Source organism: Parasteatoda tepidariorum, chromosome 4, assembly GCF_982258835.1.
Source record: "Parasteatoda tepidariorum strain Cologne lab strain chromosome 4, Ptep-v5.0, whole genome shotgun sequence".
NCBI classification, from domain to species: domain Eukaryota; kingdom Metazoa; phylum Arthropoda; class Arachnida; order Araneae; family Theridiidae; genus Parasteatoda; species Parasteatoda tepidariorum.
This window is the reverse complement of record NC_141758.1, coordinates 164,354-184,292: the sequence shown is the minus strand read 5'-3', so window position 1 is coordinate 184,292 and position 19,939 is coordinate 164,354. Positions and strand designations below refer to the sequence as shown.

The window sequence follows — 19,939 nt, the reverse complement described above, 5'->3', positions numbered from 1 at the left end:
TGCTATGAGTGATTTTTAAATTTTGTAAATAAGAAACGCAATGCGTCGTTCTCAAATCGCGTGAATACGAATCAAGATACGTGGTTTTTAAATTGCGAAAAGATGACTCACAACATATGATTTTTAAAATGAGTGAATTATGTGACACGATATGTGGTTTTTAAATCCCAGAAATATGAATCGCGGTGTATGATTTTTGAATTGCGAGAAGAATAACAATGTATGATATTTTAAAAGCCAGAACACGAATCGCGATTTTAAATCTCGTTAATATGAATCGCGATAAATGATTTTTAAATCTCGTTAATGTTAATGCAACGTCCAATTTTAAGATTGCATAAATACGCATTACTATGTCCAATTATGTTCAATTTGAAAATCTCGAAAACATGAATTATGATGAGTGTCTTTTTAATTACAAAAAAGATCAAAACATAAGATTTTTAAAACTTGTAAATACGAATCGCAATATGTGATATTTAAATCATGTGACAACAAAAAATAGTTTGGGTGTGTGTTCTTAAACTTGCACATGTTCATGGGACAATTTGCATATGCACGAGTTTTGAATTATTTTTTGCAAAAGGGGCCGGGTTTAATATAAATGTAAACATCTCGGGGTTTTTTTTGTTTTTCTTTAACGTTTTTTGGTTTTTTATTTTCATTTTTCTTCAGGAAGGTATCGATTTTGTTAAGATACGTAATTACTTTTTATGCTACAAAAAATTTATAATAGAATCTAATTTCATGAGTTATAATATGGTGTTAAAATATCAGGATATTCTAAATCACAAGGAAAAATTCAGCAATAACAGGAAAGAGAAAAAAAAACATGTTCGAAAAACCTCTTATATTTATGTTAAAATCGTTACAAATATGGCACATAAAAAGTTATTATTTTAATGAGTGATTCCAAACTCATGTGCAGTCAAAAATATCAGTTTTTTTTTATCACAGGGAAAAGCATTGTAGTAACTACCAAAAAAAATATGAAAATCCCTTTATATTTATGATGAAATTAGCTTAAATAAATTGCGTCAAAAATTTATGCATTTAAAGGTGGGATTCGAAATTAAAGTCACAATAGCGTATCGAAAATAAAGAGACTTTTAAAATCTTGTAGAAATGTGCAACAATAATTGCCAAATTAACGATTGAAAAATAATTAGGTTTACAATAAAATCAGTACAAATAAACCACGTCAAAAAATTGCTACATAAGCGATTCTTTACTCGCGATTCGTACTGAAATATCGAAATTATAAGAACACATGGAAATACGTAGCAATAACTGCCAAAAAAGGGATTAAAAGTCATTTAGATTTCCCATGAAGTTTGCACAAATAAAGAGTTTTATAACTTTCAAAAATTGAAATTTCAGAAACTATGTGAGAATGGGTAGAAAAAACTACTGAAAAGTAATTGGATTTACGATGAAATCGGCACAGGCGAAGAGCGTCATAAGTGATAACTAAAATTCGTATATTGTAATAGTGACGTATTAAAAATATTGGGATTTGTAAAACTATGTGCTAATTCGTAGCGTTAACCGTTGAAAAACTACATTGATTGAGATAGGGTGCGTCAAAAACTTAAATGCATATTTCAAATATCCGATGTTTTTTTTTTCAAAAAAAAAAAAAAAAAAAACCATTTAATTATTTTTTTTTCTCATTTTGTTCATATTGCGGCAGTGGGCCGCACATTTAGGGTTGGCGGGCCACATGTGGCCCGCTGGTTGTGCACTTCTACACTAAGGTAATCATTTAGTGACCAAAAATATAACAAGGCAAAAAAAAAAATTTAAAAAGTTAAAGCTACACAAATTATGCACACATTAAAAGTCACTTATCAATGATTGCACATAACATCACATCTATGCCTAAGGAGGGGCATCTATAGTTTTATCATATATGAGAATGAGATGACACTATTGTAATATATTTGGAAATGAGATGGCTGATGTCCTAGCTGAAAATGGTATCTTGCAGTGCTTCGAGAGAGAAATACATTATTTATTTATAAACAGAAGAATTAAAAATAACATCAATAAGGACTATGAGAATAATTTAAATGAACAAATTGGTGGTAAGACTTGAAAGGAAAGTCTACATAGAATCCCAGATCACTCAAGACGGAATGTGGTTACTGAGTTTAGGTTGACGACCTTTAGCACTTGCTGCTCACCACTACAGACTTAAGTATCCTCTTTACCAAAATTGCATTCTGTGCAAGGAGGACGCCCTGATGAATGCTGAGCAACTGGGGGTTTGCCGAGCAGTGGTAGAAAACAACTACGACAGATACTTGAGGGCACTTGAGTTATTACAATCCCTGCTAACTGAATGGCATTCTTTTTTTTTTTTTAATGTTTTTAATATATATTTTTTAAAATACTTTTTCTATGTTCTAATGTTTTCAATACTGTAATGTTTTCTTAATTGGATATTAGTAATTTATGTTTATTCTCTTAGTATGCTTGTGTGGAGTGTTTTCACTCTCCAGCGAATGATACATGTATCGAGTGCTGCTGCTAAAAATAAAGAAATAGTAGTTTGATCACTCTGGTCACTCAAATGATGCCAAGATTTCAATTTCATGTCGAGCACATTACAAGAGCTCCATTTAAACATATTTTTAAAAGTTAAATTTTCAATTCAAAACATTCTAACAATCTAAACTCTATATGGCTTTAAAATCCTGTTTTTATACAATATTATAGCAAACTTAATGTGTAATGATTCCATTGTAAATTCTATATAGTTTTTAGATTTCTTTTTTTGTCAGTTAATTGTATCCATAGAAATTAAAAATCCATTTTTTTTCAAATATGGTATTATTTATGATAATACGAAAATGTTGAATTAAGCATTTGTAAAAGCAACCTCACTAATTTCACTGCTGATTTCAGACAATTTTACCATAAAAGCACGTGCTTTTAACTATCACTTTTCCCACAGTTATTACTATGGGCTCCCAAATAGTTTCTAACATTGTGACTTTGTAATGTCATAGCATTTTTTAACACTTAAAATAAATTGAGAAATGCACATATTTGTCAAAAAGTTAAAATTTTGTGCATTTAAAACTGATTATTGTCAGAAGCAAATTTCTTACAGTAGTTATTTTTTAATATGAGAAAATAAATATTGAATCTTTTTACATCAGAATAAAAAGTCATAAAAATATATTTAATATTTAGTATTTAATTTTTAATGGTAATTTGGTACTTAATATTTAATGACATTATTTGTTGATAAAACTGTCACTCATGCATATGATATTGGTCAATTTGTTGTTGATGATTTGGAGACAATTGTCACCATACTGGTATGAAACCTAGATATATGAGATGAAAATGCTATCTTCAGCTTTCATAGAAAGATAGTTACACTAGATGAACTAACTATCAGTTGGTAATCACAATCAGTTCTAAAAATTTTAATGAAGATGCTTAGGGCAGACTTACTTGCCATTTGGAAACTCCAAAGAGAGGTTTATCAGCCATCTGTCCAAAGGATGGAGAATAGTCATGGCGAGGATCTGTCATTTCAAATGAATTCTGAAAGGATATTTAAATTAAAGTTTAAACAGCTAAAACTATTTAAAATTCACACAAAAAACAAAATTTTAATTGTTTAATAATTTAAAAAAGTAAATATAAACTATAATAGTAGTACCTCAGGTCTGAGTCAAATGAAATTCTTTTAAAGGTAAATTTAGACCATACACTTTCAAAAAATAAAAATAAATAAATGTTATATTTTCTTATTCCATTTTAATTAAATTTAATTGTATTTGGAACCATACTAGCTCTAAACAAATGTGAAGGAGAAAGTAGAGAAAAGTTGCTAAAATGCCCTGTGCACAAGTGGAAAAAAAATATTAATTTATATAGTAGATAAGGAAAAGGTCACAAAAAATAATATTTAAAACTTTTTTAAGAAAAGTTACTATATTTTCAAAATAATTCCCAACAATTAGAGTTAATCATCTTTTTTTGAATTGAGTTTTTTTTCAATTCACACTTCTGTGAATTGAGAGCTTACTTAAAACTATGTGTTTTCTTTTTACTTTCCTTAAGAATTGCACAAATTGTTTAATATGTTGCACTACACTTGCAGTTGGATGTTCTGCAATTAGGGCATATCCAATACTTATGAATTATTTATTTTAAACGCTTAATGCTAGGGATGCATTGGGACACTTGCCAATTTAGCTGAATATTCTGTTAGGCTGTATCCCTTCCTCTTTTTTTATTAATCCACTGTTACACTTTTAAATGAAATAATTCATTTTTAAGGTCTTGAAAAATTGATGCAAAAGTCAGGAATTAGAATTTTGTTTATGATTTTGCATAGCCGTGTTATTAAATGCAGAAGAAGAAAAAAGAGCATAGAAAAAAAAAGGCACCAAAAGGGCAACACTGAAAAAAAAGCCCCCAAGGAGCGAAGTCACTTTAAAAAAATACCACACGAACAATTTTATGAATATATCAATCGATTTAATACAGGTTCTTAAACAGAATTTAATGAAAGATAAAAAAATTAATTAAATTAATTAATACACCATGGATGAGTTAAAGATTTCAGAAAAGGAACTATTCATACTTTATATTATTTAACAAAATGATTAGGATAAAGTAGCAATAAACCTCATACTAAATAAAGTTCTACCTGAGATAAATACAGGACCTACAAAGACAAAACTTCAGATACCATAGATCTTTCCTTTTTATTTAGCCACTTTCATTTTTGTCTTGCACTGTTTAGATTTGTTGCATTAAACATTTTTCTTATAATTTTTACTGCTTAAAAAATTTAACCATCCTTAAAGCTATTAATTTTTCAGACTAAGGCATTGCACTTATTGGTAATATGCAAAAAATTTACAAAATTTTTTGTTCAACATCATAAATAAAATGATAGCATTACAAAAAAACAAGTGTGATAAATAGCTACCAAACATTTTACTTTTTTAACATTTTATGTTAGATAATAACATTAATACAGAATAGCATTTTTCAGTTCCTCTTAGGCTCTCCAAACAATGGATCAAAATGGGCCTAGATATGGTAGGTATTTGATGTTTTAAAGTTTGTTTTAATTATATTTTAGCACAGTAACTGATAAGTTAGTTATTGGGCAAATTAGTCAAAGTGTGATGCAAAATGATCAAATTGTTTTGGAAAATGCTTCAAACCATTCGAGAATTATGCAGAAGGAGTATATTTCTTTTAAATATCTTTAGCTATAGATGGGAATGAACCTGTTCCTCATGAATCCTTTTTAGATGTAGTATTCATAATGTATGACCCTTTTATGAAGTATTCTTCTTGGACTAAAAAGTTTAAAGACTTCTATCACATTACATACAAGTATGGGTCAGGTAAATACCCAAAGATACAGTATTTTTATACGGGTGTTTACCACTATCCTGAGAAAATACCCAAAATCTGGAAATTTTGGAATAGTCATGGTTATAGCTTTGATAATTATACAAATATCATTAATTTATGACTCAAAACAATAGAGCTACAAAACAAGTATTTTTTTAAAAAAAATCAAAGGCTAAATCTTTCAGAGTATTGATGCATTAAAAAATAATGCAAAATTACCAAATGTAATTAGATAGAAAAATTATAATTGAACAGCTTAACATTACTTTTTTCCACTTTTAGTTTGTAATTTTATTTATTTGTTTATTTAAAAAAAACATAATTAACCCTATTACTAGTATTTCTTTGGATAAAACTTTCATTATCAATTAAATTAAACTTTAAAAAAAATCACATCCTAAAAAATAGGGGTGCACAACCTTTTTCAGTGAAGGGCCACATGCACAGCAGATTGACCAATGAAGGGCCGCATGCCAAAGTGTTTAGACCGACATATTGAAAGCAATTGTTGGTGGTGATTGTTATATAAACATCATTGTTTATATAACACTAAATTCTTTTTGTCGGTTAACCTTGTAATCTCTTTGCAGAAAATACAATACTTTAAAACTTTTAAAATTAGAAAATGCAAAACTGATTACTTAAGAAGGAAAACAGAATTCGAAAATCAGAATCAATTTATCAGAAAAAATTTAGATAAATTGAAATAATTAAAAAACTATGGAAAAATTGAAATTTTTTTAATCACATTACAAAATACAAAAGTCCATTTAAACATAAATTAAGTTATATACTTTGATTAACAAGTTAAACAAGTTAAATACTTTGATTTAAAGAAAGTTTATAGGGTTAAAAATGATTAAAACTGAAACAAAACCCCTTAAGTGTAAAATAAGATTTAACATTTATTAGGGAATGTACTTTAACTTTCAGACATTTTTATTTTAAATTAATAATAAGAGGCTGAGAGAGGGAAGAAAAAGAAAGAAAGAAAACACATTAAATTTTAAGGAACTATATTCCTTAATAATAAAAAACTATTAAGATACTTGTTTACAACTTTTTATGACGAATATATTTTGAACATGACACTTACTATTTACAATTAATACACAATCAATTAACAATCAATAAAATTTACATTACTTTACGAAACTTATCTTGATTAAATTTTTAACAGTTAAAATTTAATGATATACAAATCATTTCCCAGCATATAATCATAAATGATATAAAATGCTCCATGAAGGTAGAAAATGGTTTAAAAAATTTCTTAATGGTTATACTGTAATTTGCAAAATTTTTGAATATTGTGATAATTTTATCTACTTGATCATGTGATATTATTTGAGCCATTAAATGAAAATGTAATGATTGTATTTAAAGACTACTCTGTAATTTTGAACAGGCCAAATTCATTCTGGAAAACAGTCTTTCGACAGAAGCTGTTGTTGTGGGTAGTATTAAACTTAGAGCAAATAACATAATCAGTTTTGGAATTTGTCCTTGATGGTGTTCTTCCTTTCTGGGTTTTCAAATTGCGGAAATACAAATAGCGATGTGCTATTTTTTAATTGCTTGAATACGAATTGCTATGTGTTATTTTTTAATTACTTGAATAGGAATTGCCACGTGTGATTTTTAAATTGCGTGAATAAAAAACTGGATGGTTGTTTTTCAAATCGCGTGAATACCAATCGTGTGGCTTTTAAATTGCGAAAGGACTACTCACAACACTTGATTTTTAAAATGCATGAATATGAATTGCGATATATGGTTTTTAAAACGCATGCATATGAATTGCGAGAAAAGTCGCAACGGATGATATTTTAAACGCCAGAACACGAATCGCGATATGTGATTTTAAATCCCGTAAATACGAAATGCGATGGATTATTTTTAAATCTCGTTAATGTTAATACGAAATGCGATGCGCAATTTTCAGATAGCGTAAATACAAATTACGATGTATGACTCTTAAATTACATGTGACAACAAAAAGAATAGGTTCGATGTGTGTTGTTAAACTTGCACGTGTTCATGGGACTAAAGAATTATGCCGTGTTTTGAATTATTATTTTTTTTGCAAAACGGACCGCATTTAATATAAGCACATCTCGTTTTCTTCTTCCGGGGAAGGTGCTGATTTGGCTAAGATATGCAATTACTTTTTAAGTTATGAAAAAAAATTAAAACTGAATCGAATTTCACGAGTTGTAATATTGTGTGAAAATATCAGGTATATTCTAAATCACAAATAAAAATGCAGCAATAACGGGAAAGAAGAAAAAGCCCGCTCGAAAAACCTCTTAAAAAATGTGTGTTAAAATCGGCACAACGCAAATGATAAAATCGGCACAAACAGAGCACGTAAAAAATAATTATTTTAATGTGCGATTCAAAACATAGTATTAAAAATATTATAATGTGCAATCACGGGGAAAACATAATAACTACTAAAACAATAACCAAAATACTTTTATATTTCAGATGAAATTGGAGTAAATAAAGTCCATCAAAATTTTATGTAATTTAAATGCGGGATTTGAAATTAAAATGCCGCAATAGGGTACAAAAAAATATCGGTACTTTCAAAACCTTGTAGTTAAAATGCCGCAATAGGGTACAAAAAAATATCGGTACTTTCAAAACCTTGTAGAAATGGGTAGTAATAATTTCTAAAATAACGATTGAAAAATAATTTGATTTGCGATAAAATCATTACAAATAAGCCATGTCAAAAAATGGTTATCTAAATGAGCGATTCTTTACTCACGATTCGTAATAATATCGTGCTAAAATATCGAAGTTTTAAAAAACGGGCGGAAATGTGCAGCAATAACTGTTGAAGAAAGGATCTAAAGTCCTTTAGATTTTCCATGAAGTTTGCACAAATAAAGCGTTTCATAACTTTCAAAAATCGCTATTTCAGAAACTACTTGAAAATGGGTAGCAATAACTACCGAAAAGTCATTGGAATCGGCACATACGAAAAGCGTCAAAAGTGGTAATTAAAATTCGTAAATCGTAATAATGATGTATTAATAATATTGGGATTTTTAAAACTATGCTGAAATCCGTAGCGTTAACCATCAAAAAACTACATTGATTGAGATTGGGTGCGTCAAAAACTCAAAAGTGTAAATTTAAATTACCGAATTTTTTTTATTATTTTTCAAAAACAAATATTAAATTTTTTTTTTCATTTTGTTCAGATTGTTGCCGCGGGCCGCACATCGAGGGTTGGCGGGCCGCATTTGGCCTGCGGGCCGCAGGTTGAGCACCCCTACTAAAGAATATATTTAGAAAAATATTTTTGGCTTAATGAATTATTAAAAAACCAATTGGTTTAAATCAATAATATATTTAAAAAAAATCTTAGTTGATTTAAATTGCAACTTTAATCATGCCAACACTGCTTAGAAACACTCAGAAGTATAAAAAACTTATTTGTTGCTATTATTATTGTTTATTTACAATAACCCTCTCATTTTTTTAAAAACAAAAACATTGCATTGCGGCTTCATTGATGCATTCAATAGAATTTCAAAGCATTACTTTAAATAGATTTGGAAAAGAAAGTTAGAAAAAAAAATCACTGCTAAAGATTCATTAGTAAATTTTTAAAAAAAAATATTTTAGTCAATACAAAATTCATAAATGCTTTTTTCTTCTTTTTTTTTCGATAAAATTCTTCACTAATAGCTTCTTTTTTTTAATAATCTTATTAAAAAAAAAAAAGCTTAGTATACTGATGAACATGCTTAAAACAAATGCAGGCTCTCAAGTTTAATAGTAAATTGTTCACAGGAAAGCTCTCAAAAGTCTGCAAAACTAGTTTTCAAAAAGAAAGACAACAATACTAAACAAATTGCAGAAAAAAATTAAGAAAATAAAAATCAATCAAAGGAAAAAAAAAAAAAAAACTGGATGACTGGAGTAGTAAGTAAGAATTTTTCTTTCTTTTTTGCACTTTCACTATCTTCTGCTGACTGAATGTATTTTTTTTAAATTTTTGTTTTCAATGAGTATGGAAAAATACAAATCTAAAAACTCGACAGGTTTGAAAGACTCAACTTTAGAACAATAAAACACAGCACAGAAATATTATTATAAAAGGATAGTAAGGCATGTGTATGGTATGATCTTTTATTTTGTGATATCAATAGGTTGAATTTGGGAAGAACAGCAATTAGTAGGTAATCTCTTTTACTTTTTTAAAAAAAAAAAAAGACATTCAGAAGTAAGAGTGTAACTGTTTAAAACCACACATATGGATCAGAGAAAGATCTATACGTATTAAAAGTATTATTTTTACATAATTAATTAATAATATATTTACATAATTTATCTGCAGTAAAAACAGTAATAGCAGACTGTTTTGCGTGATAAATTCTATAAAATAAATTAGGTAAAACTTCATGAAATTTTGAAAATAAAAATATATTTCTAATAAGTATTTTTTAGTTAGGAAAATAGTTTTAAATTTTCAAAACGTACATAATTATAGAAAATAGTATTGGATATTATAAACAGAAATAAGAATTTATGAAAGATTAAATCACACTAAAAAAAAATAAATTGAAATACAATGATTAATTTCAAGATATGTTACATGTTAAGACTAGTTTTTTTCCCCTTCTTTTTGGCAAATAATTAACTAAATATAAACCCTTCATATGTTTTTACTTGAATATTTAAAATCAATTGAAAAAATATGAATCACAATATTAAAGCTATTAATAATGTTACTCATATTTTTATAAAAATGTGCCAATACAAGATCAAATGTTTAATGCATTGTTATCAATTTATGCTTTCACATTTAAAGTGAAGTTTGATAGAATCAAATAGAACATTGTAGGATGCATCATAAATTTCACTAGCTATCACACGTATTAACCAAGACATTATTTTATTTATCTCATATCAACACTAATAAATGGTGGATGAGATATCTTCTCTTATAAATACTTTTATTATGCTCTAGACTGAAAATGTAAAAATAATAAATAAAACAAAATGTAAGCTATGTATATATACTGCTCAGTAATCATTCTAAAAAATAGGACACATCAGTAAGATGATATATAAAAAGATACAACATAAAGAATCACTTCATTAATGAAAAATGAATGTGACATTGATTCTCCATTCAATATCCAGAAAACTATCCTAAATTTTTATTTAAACAGTGACGAATGAAATCATTAAGTTAACGTAAGAAACAATAAGATTTTTCTCTCCAATCAGAACAAAATGAAAAAATTGTCTACTTATACATCTTTCTTACTATATGATAATTGCATTGCATGATGAAGATTTTATAATTGAATGTACACTATTATACGAACTTGAATGACTTGGACATAGCTGACACCGGTACTTTTACTGTTACTCATTTGTTATGAATTTCCATAACAAACAACAACGTGACGTTACAAAAGCTCAAAAGGAAGAAAAAAGTTTCGGATTTATTTGCACCTAGCTGTTATCTGAAAGTTAGAGATAACGCGTATCTCCAACAGCGTTACTTATCTAAAAACTAGATAAGTGGTCATGGAAACAAATATATCCCCCTCATAATGTGCAAATTTCAGTTCGACTAAATTAGAAAATAATTTTTACATAGAAAGTAAAAGAATCTTTAAGTCTAACCTTTAGCGTGATAAGTTTGGCATAAAATCTTAAAAAATCAAAACTTAATTCTGTTAGTTAAAGCATTTCACATGTTCTGGTAATTCACTTTTGAAATATTTAGAAAGAAACTAGTCAATATATTTCGTTAATTCAAAAAATTATCATTTAACAATGAAATTATCACTTTATTTACAAATTAAGCTTCTAGCTACTCAATTCTGCCTATACGAAGACTGCTGCTCTAGAAAACAAATACGCTGGTAGTAAGGCCTTAAATTAGTTTATTTTCATAACGATATTTGGTCAATTTAGGAATTGGTAACTGGGCGGAGTGAGCTTGACGCTAGCTTTTATCCATCAATCTTCTTATAACCCTATATTGATTGTGTGACCAAACTTTTTCGCCAAAGCAATTGGCGTTGTTTAAACAAAAGCTATTGTTAGAGGAAGCCATTTGTCTGCGTTTGTATCTGTATTTGTCTGCGCGGGATTTCATATTTTATCATCATGAAAGTTTTAATTACAGGTAATTCTTATTAATTAAAAATTTATAATATTAGTGTACGTTTCATAGCAGTATATAAAAAAATTACATGAAATTTTTAAAAAGATTAATGAATTTTATTAAATATCTGTGAATACCACGCGTTAGATTTTAAAGTAAATAGTTTGTAAAATGTATGTATTTTAAGAAAATCGTTATAAAAATTCATTTATCAAATTTTTTCTCTGCTTCCTTAGAAATCCTTTGTTTGATCTGCCGAAAATGTGTGAAGCAGTTTAGTAATGAAATTTCATTTAGTTAAATTACTTGATTTATGTTCATTTTAGTGACATAATACAGAGGTATCTTTTTTTTCTATGAAATATATTGCTAATTAAAATTTATTTTATGTAGAAAGATTAATATTGAATTTTCTTAAAAATAGTGAAGAGGGTTTTGATCATGTCTAAAATAATTTGTTTCAATTTTATTGTAAACTAATCTAAAAAAAATGGTATAAATTTAGATAATATTTATCATTTTCTTTCACAGTTACTGCATTCATTATTAGTCTTTTAGGTTGTCTTAACTATTGAATAAATTATGAGAATGCATACTTTCAAAAGAAAATTTTAATTCTATAGGTGTATCACATTTATGTGCAAAACAATTTGTACTCAATAATTTGTTTTATTTAAAATACATAATACAAATACTATAATAAATTAGAAGATAATTCAGATTAGCAAGTTATCTTAAATTTAAGTTATCTTTATTGGATATTAATATGAAATTGAATTTTTTCAATTATTTAACTTCTCAAACTATATCTATAATTGTATTTTTTTCATTACCCTAAGATTTTTGACAGTTTACGTGGACAATGTAAAGCAAACTTTTCATATTTCTTCTTTCTCTTCATAAAATACTTTTTTACTAGGTGATTCCCTGGAGAAGTATTTGGCTAATTACTTAAATGCTGAATGAAAATGGGATATTGATGTTTGCACACCCTGGAATCGGTGTGGACAAATTAAGTGTGCAGTTGTGAAGGGACGATTGTGTTTTTGTCTTAATTCATGTTGGTAAGTTGAAGTGTAATTTATTTACATATTTAATGATTATATATCTAAACCATTTGTTGGCATTGTTAGTATCTTGTGTAACTATTCTAATTTAGATACTTATTTATTTTTTTATTAATATTACTTATGGTTGTGCTATAAAATAATAATTTATTTTGCTTTTCTTAAAAATAAAGGAACTAATGATGTGCAATTGGGTACAATGCCCAACTTAAAAAAACTGGCTTGTGTGGTTAATAAAATTTGTGGTGGGGTTATTGGGGAGATTTTGTTTGGTTATCTGTGGGAGAATAATTCTGGGTAGCCAGCTGCCAGGAACTAATAAAAAGAGAAGGGAACTCAGAAGGTATAACTCGTAACCACCCCCGGACAACTTTCTACATGTGTTGTTTTTTTTTTGTTGTTATTAAATTTACAAGTTTAAAATCTGTTTAGCACCTTGGCGATTGTAGTTGGCACGGCAGATCACAATACAGAAATATTTCTGAGTTGTTTTTCTCGAACGAAGAGTTTAGAAATTTCTCTTGCTGAAAGATCAGCGTATGCATCAACATTTTGTTAATCTTGAAAACGTCACTATAAAGCGATTCAATGAAGTAATTAAAACTTTGTGAATTTTACTTGGACTAATGTTTTGTGAATCAGCTTTATCTGTGGATGGATGTATTGGTTAAGACCACATACATTTAAACTGCCAGAGCCATATTCAACTGGCAAACATCTTTGAAGAATGCATAGCAAAGTTGCTAAAAAAAGAAGTGTATTTATACACAACTTTATATACTAATAATATAAAAATATTGTAATCTTGTCTTGACATTTAGCCAGATAACCAGAACTCATCCCATACAAATAAGAAAGAGTAGTCATGGTCAGAAGTCTGTTTAGAAGAAATTTGGGTCCGTTAACAAACTATTCACAAACCTTCACAAATTCGTTTATCTTCATTATTGTTTTGTTAATCGAATAAACCCTTCCCAGGAGAGGGGGGGAGAACGTCAGATGTAAACGAAATAAATTTTGTCTTTGGCAGACACTTCTTCCTTTATTTGTCCGAAATGAATATTCTGCGTTCAGCAGTATAGGCAAAATACCAAATATTTGTGTGTTTCATCTCTAATTCAGTAGCATCAATTGCTGTTTATTTTTTAAATTTTAATTATAATTTTACAGTGTTGGGCATAATCTTGTAAGTCTTTACAATTTAAAAACTCCTTGAAAAAGTTTTTTTTTTTTTTTTTTGCAATAACAGACCCTATTTGCACAAATTCACAAAAGCAGGACCCTGGTTGAAGGAATGTGACTTAACGTTTATTTTATATTCACAAATTACAAGTAATTTTTTCCCAATTTTACAAATACGGACCTTTTACAGAATGTCTGGACAGATCCCTGACAGTACTTGAACAGATTTACTACTATGATGCTGTAAAGAAAAATATTCAGTAGAGAGTGTTTTTTTCTAATATTCTTATCTGTGCTACTTTACACAATGCAGAAAATTTTTTAGATGCAATAGAATATTTTATGACTAGTTCTCTCTCAATGATTCTGGTTCTACCCTTAAAAGACAGAGGGAAGATTGTTTAGAGCATTGTACCTGAATTATAAATACTCTGCTACTTTAAATGCCTTTGGTAAAATATACTAAATTAATAATGCTAATGAATAATGCCAATTGCTATTTCTAAATAGCAATGGGTATATGTTCAACACTTAAAGAGATTATAAAAAATTTTAGATTGCACGGAGATTGATCTAATTCTATTCTTTGTTAGCTTAAATGAGATCTAGACTCAACAGAAGCTAATATGAGTGCCTCAGTTAGTATCTTTCTCTTTTATTACTATAATGTTTTGATTATTCGGAGAATTGTATATTTTTAACAGTGGCATTATACCTTAATCGTTGTGAGTTTTTTTTTCCCAACTGTATTGTTATAGTACGGATTGTTTACTGTTAGTACAGCACTGTTTATAAATTATTACAGTATTAATAAAATAATTAAAGTCAGAATGAATTAAATGATCTTTTAATGTTTATCAGTATTTGTCTTTAATCACACCGTGGTTAAGGAAAAGACAGTGCCCTACCAGTTAGTATATTCCTCTTTTATTAATAATATATATTCTTTTACTTTGATTATTTCATAAATATTTATTACTTTTGTTTTTATCAGTGGCATTTATTGCATTCTAAATAAAAACTAATTTAATGTTTGATCTAGATACTAATAAGTTTAGAAAATTAATTTATGATTTTATTTTTTATTCTTGTAAAAGGTTTAGAAAATAATATTCATTAAGGAACTGGTGATGTCGACAGAATTTAGATGATTAGATACTAAAAAACTGGGAACAGTGCAATCAAACCTGAACAATGGACAAACACATCAACATGTACTGGCTCATCATTAAAAGTCAGCGTGGGGATAACACAACATGCACATTCCATGATCCATCATGGACTCGTGCCTTTAAGAAGCCTACGTGGCTGTCTCTAGGGTAAACGGTGACTCAACAGTGCACACACAAACTGAACAATTGGCTGTGGGGTCATTTATGTTGTGTAAAGAAAATATAATAAAATCTGTGCTGTGACTAACTATTAAATGCTGTGATGTAATGTCCTGTGATTGTCTTGTTCTTAAAACCATTAGTCTTTATATGTAAACCCTGATTGATGCTGCAATAGAAATATTAAATAATATTAATCAGACACTTTCCCTCTCTTTCAGATGTAAGTAACCTGACTAAATTGGGGATCTGCAAAAAGAAAAAATCGAGCAACAAAGCTAATGTTGCAATAATTTACACTCCTTTTTTATGTCTTGATTTTAAAGTGACAGATGTGTCAAATCCCCGAGTATGAGTTTGAGTGATGATTCCACCCAAAAGAGTTGTGAGACCACTCTGAAAGTGTCGCAAGTATGCCATATGCGTGGAAAAAGATGGATATGCCAGATTTAATAATAATAAAAAAATTTCTGTTAATTTGTGCTTATGACTTAAAACTTATACTTCTGTGCTAAATGTTCTTTCACTCTGTAATTCAAATTGATTCAAACTAATGTATGCAATCCTTTATTAGATTCACAATTTGAAGAGTTGTGCTTTTATCTATATACTTAACCATTGGTTGAAATCTTAACAAGGTATCTTGATTACAATATTAATTTGAAGCAACTTGTTCTCTTCTAGCTTTTGCCTGGATTCTGCTGATGATTCATGTTTGTCCCGGGGAATGGTCTCACAGCATTGTCTGCTTAAAGCTTTTCTGTGAGATATATTTACCAGGACTTGATTTTCTACAATGGTTTATGCAGAGTCTCATTTAGTTTGAAGAATATCTCTGTACCGTAACAAGATAACATTTCAGTCATTGATTTTGCTATATGTATTAAATATAATTGTATATTTTTTAAATTCATAAAAATAATTAAGCTCTTTATTTTCCGGCACGGTTGTCAGTTATTAATATAACTGAAGTCTTTGATTGGATTCTGATCCACTGTAGAATTTTAAAGTAACATGATTTCTATTTTTTTATCTAGAAAAATGCTTTTATTTTACAGCTGACTAAGCAGACAATAGCATAGCTGCCAACTGTTCAGAATTTTTCGGATTTGTTCCTAATTTTTAAATCCAATCTGATATTTTTATAAAAATTCTGAATTTTCATAAAATTTTTGATTTTAAACCAATCCTTTTTTCTGATCGCCACAAGCATGCATCCTGTGATTATTGTGCTAAAGTAATTTTTAGTAGCTTTTTATTGGAAAATATTATTCCAATAGCTGTCTGTTGCTGATTATTTCACTAAATTATTATTTTTGGAAATTTTTTTTTGTAGTATTTAAACACTTGCATCAGAAATATTTGTTTATGATGTAGATTATTATTTACCAGTGTTTTATAATTTGGAGATAAATAATTATATATTAATAGGTAATGTTTGTTTTTAATATATTATACCGGTATTCCTAATTATAAAACATTAATATTATAAGTTTCCCACAAAAGATAGTGTTTATAGTTTTGTTTTACTAATTTACATATTTAAATTATGTCTATTTATGTTATGATTTAATAATTAAATTTTTATCTTACTCTCGTAATTAGTGCGTATAATTTTGTCGCATATAGTGTTCCTCATTTTTGATTCCTAAGGTTGGCAGCTATGCAATAGTTATAAAGAAAGACTTAGCTGCTCTTTTTCTCAGGATGATGCCACTGATAGTGGTCATAGACCTTATATGATTGCATCCATCTGCAAGCACCTTCATAGAGTCAAGCTAGCTACCATACTCTGTCTATTGTGTAAGAACAAAAACAAATATACGTGCTTCAAATTCTCAGATCCAACTTGAATAAATTTTTTTTCTTCCTTTTTTATACTTTTTACATATGCTGTACTCTTACCACTAAAAATAAATATATTCAAAAGAAAATTTATCTCATTTATTTATTCTTTCTTGAAGATGTATATCAAGAGAAAGATACTATTTTATAGTACATATGTATCCAAGGTGCTACTACTATAACACTGCAACTATTTCAGTTTAAATGAATCTCAAGTTAGAATTTAATGCTACTATATTTAATTAAAATTTTGAAAATGCGTTCAATAGTACGTTTAGAAGTTATTTGACTAAAATATTGATAAGTATTGTACAAGGGCTAGCTCTTGACCTGAGAAAAAAACAAGAGTTTCGGGAAACGAAAAGCGTTAGTTAACTTATTTTTAACGAACTGTAATTCAACTTTTTTTTATTTTCAACTAGCTGAATATCCACTCTTCGAACAGGATTAATAAAATCAAAAAAACAATAACTCGGTACTGAACAACCCAATGAAATCGTGGACAAAACTGAACGGTATATACTGACAAAATTAATAAGCAAAAACATAACAAAACCTGTTTTTTGTTGTTCAGCCCATTAAAATTGAGATTAACTGTATTCAACATTACTAGGCATAATATCGAAATTAACCATTAACTTGGAATTTTTGTAAATAAGTAATTTTTTTAATTTATATAATAGGAATTACCCATATTAATTAAGCATCATTGGCGACAATAATAGTATGGCGCTTGTTTACGATTAATCTATACGAATAAGTACCTGAACTCCATAAATGTTGCTTTTTGTAACATAATGGCTTGCTTTTTAGTATTTCAATATGCATCTATTACATTACTTAAATGAACTGAGCGTCAGCATTAACACTTTGACTCAGAATTTTCATTAAATATATTTTTTTTCATTATTTCTTTGTATTTATTCATGTCAGGATAGGTGAGAAATAAATTTAGAAGTTTAATAATATTTGGTGAGATGAAATATAACGTGAAACACCATGTCTTTTCCTGCATAAAAAGTCAAATATTTCAAACGCGGCTCACTTCCAAACAATTTAACTAATTTGCAGTTATTTAAATCTTAGCGAAACAGTTATTTATAATTGAAACTTCTTTAATTTACAAAATCATTAATACATTTTTGAATATGAATCAAAAAAAGATTTTTCCAAACTAATTATTTTGAATTTTATATTTCAGTAAAATATATAATTCCGTAATCTAACAAATATTTTTTTATCAGCTGTTTGACTTTTTATTTTTAAAGAGAGAATACCAAAAAAATATATATATTCTTACTAGGAATTAAAAGGCCAGAGAAAAAGAAAAGAGGGACAGCGGTTAATAAAACTGAAGTAATTTTCTACGTTTTTCCTAAGCAAATTGTACCACTTTCCCATTAATTTTGCCTTTCATTGCAAAAGAATTCTTTTTAAATTTTAATTACCGCTGTTTTTAAATTATTTACTTATACCGAAACACATTTTGACAGACGTGACAAATTAAATACGTGATTTCAGATAACTTTAGAGATAATTTGGTGACATAGTGCTACCACGTAAATTTTTTTTTCATTGTTGTTGTTTACGTCGCACTAAAGCTGCTCAATGGGCTATTGGTAACGGTCTGGTAAACATTCCTGACAATCATCTGAAGACATGCCATCACAATTTTGAACTCTGCCGAGGTGAGGCTCCCTTCGCTTCGATACACCGACGACATGCGCGTGAAGTCAAGTACTTACGTATAACATTTTAACGAGAACCAATACCTACACCCTCGGTCCCTTCACAGATTCATCCAAGTAGTTTTTAACCCGCACGCTGACAGCGGCCAGTTATGCTCGACTTCGGTGATCTACTGAGAACGTGTCAACAATCAGTCAATTGCGGAACTGTTGTTGATTGAAATTATGACGTAGCGAGAAAAAAAAAACTAAATAAAGTACAAGCAATAACTCTTTTTTATTGTTATTAAATAGAGCTATAAAGTATCAATGATGTTATCTTTAAGATTTTTGAGGAAACAAAGGCTAAGGCTTAACCAGTCAACCCCGCTTAAAGGAATATCAGTTCCAGCCAAATCTATGCAATTGAGCGGGTTATTCGATTAAAAGGATAGTGCAATATTCTATCCTAAATTTCTGCGAAATTTTATTTTTCATGGTATTTAATGCAAATTATAGTGTTTTGATTAAATAAACTTAGTTTTATGATCAATAAACAATTTTGATTACTAGTATCTGTGTTAGTATCATAAAATATAAATGTCATTTAAAGTTATATAAAAATAAATCAATATTAGTGAATAGTATAATATATAGGTACTAAAATATTATTTGATCCCTTCCGAAAAAATCTATAATTGAAGACTATTTTTATACCCGTTTAATTCGTCAATTTATCAAAATTAGATTTTCCCTTTCAGTTTCTATTAAGACTTTCATGAATAATTGCGTATTCCTCTCAAACGCATAGTCAGATAATTTATTTTAAATTTTTTTTTTCTGACCTCGTCTTGAGAATTTCCAAATTAATGAGCTATTTTAGTTTGGAATTTTTTTTAATATATCGTTTCTCAGATTCATTGCCCCCCCCCCCCTCGATTAATTCAAATCCATCCTTTTCTCGCTGAACTTGCAATCATTCTCAGAGTTATTCTCGGGATTAAGCAATAATTATTCTTACTTAAGAGAAAGACACACTGTATACTGATTTGTTACGTTTTTGAAATTTTTTCTTATGAAAGCTAATAGCGCACCAGGAGGGGACCACAAATCTTGACTACAAAACAAATCACTCTGTACCTTTTTAAAATTCTAAATGATGTGTAAGTAAGTACAATTTGTCTAAAGTAAGAACTCCCCTATTCGTCTGGACCTGTGGGGGTGACATGGTAACAAGGTATAACTATTTCAAATAGGGGTGTGGGTCACTATTTAGGATATATTTTGTCTCGGGTGGGGGAGAGA

General features: G+C 28.5%; 2 protein-coding genes and 1 long non-coding RNA gene across 7 annotated transcripts in view; 2 read left to right on the top strand and 1 right to left on the bottom strand.

The window, feature by feature from the left end:
- The window catches only part of LOC107443256 (transmembrane protein 243), a 31,067-nt gene extending 19,872 nt beyond the window's left edge, over positions 1-11,195 (bottom strand). Inside the window, exons 1-2 of one of the 4 annotated variants that reach the window (XM_016057063.4) lie at positions 11,056-11,195; positions 3,469-3,561 (exon numbers count right to left, since the gene is read on the bottom strand). In XM_016057063.4, the coding sequence (XP_015912549.1) occupies positions 3,469-3,549 (81 nt within the window). In that variant the 5' untranslated portion in view covers positions 3,550-3,561; positions 11,056-11,195. Of the gene's footprint in view, positions 1-3,468; positions 3,562-10,514; positions 10,557-10,690; positions 10,964-11,055 lie in introns of those variants that run through there. The other 3 variants (XM_016057061.4, XM_016057062.4, XM_043053602.3) reach the window with 3 other exon arrangements.
- LOC107443255 (transmembrane channel-like protein 5) overlaps positions 10,995-19,939 on the top strand; it is a 127,215-nt gene continuing 118,270 nt past the window's right edge. For both annotated transcript variants that reach the window (XM_043053601.3, XM_043053597.3), the window contains exon 1: positions 10,995-11,134. In XM_043053601.3, the coding sequence (XP_042909535.2) occupies positions 11,127-11,134 (8 nt within the window). In that variant the 5' untranslated portion in view covers positions 10,995-11,126. The remainder of the gene's footprint in view (positions 11,135-19,939) is intronic.
- LOC147810143 (uncharacterized) lies at positions 11,337-17,056 on the top strand. Its single transcript, XR_015432916.1, has 3 exons — positions 11,337-11,563; positions 12,462-12,606; positions 14,889-17,056. It is a non-coding gene; the product is annotated as an uncharacterized LOC147810143 (long non-coding RNA).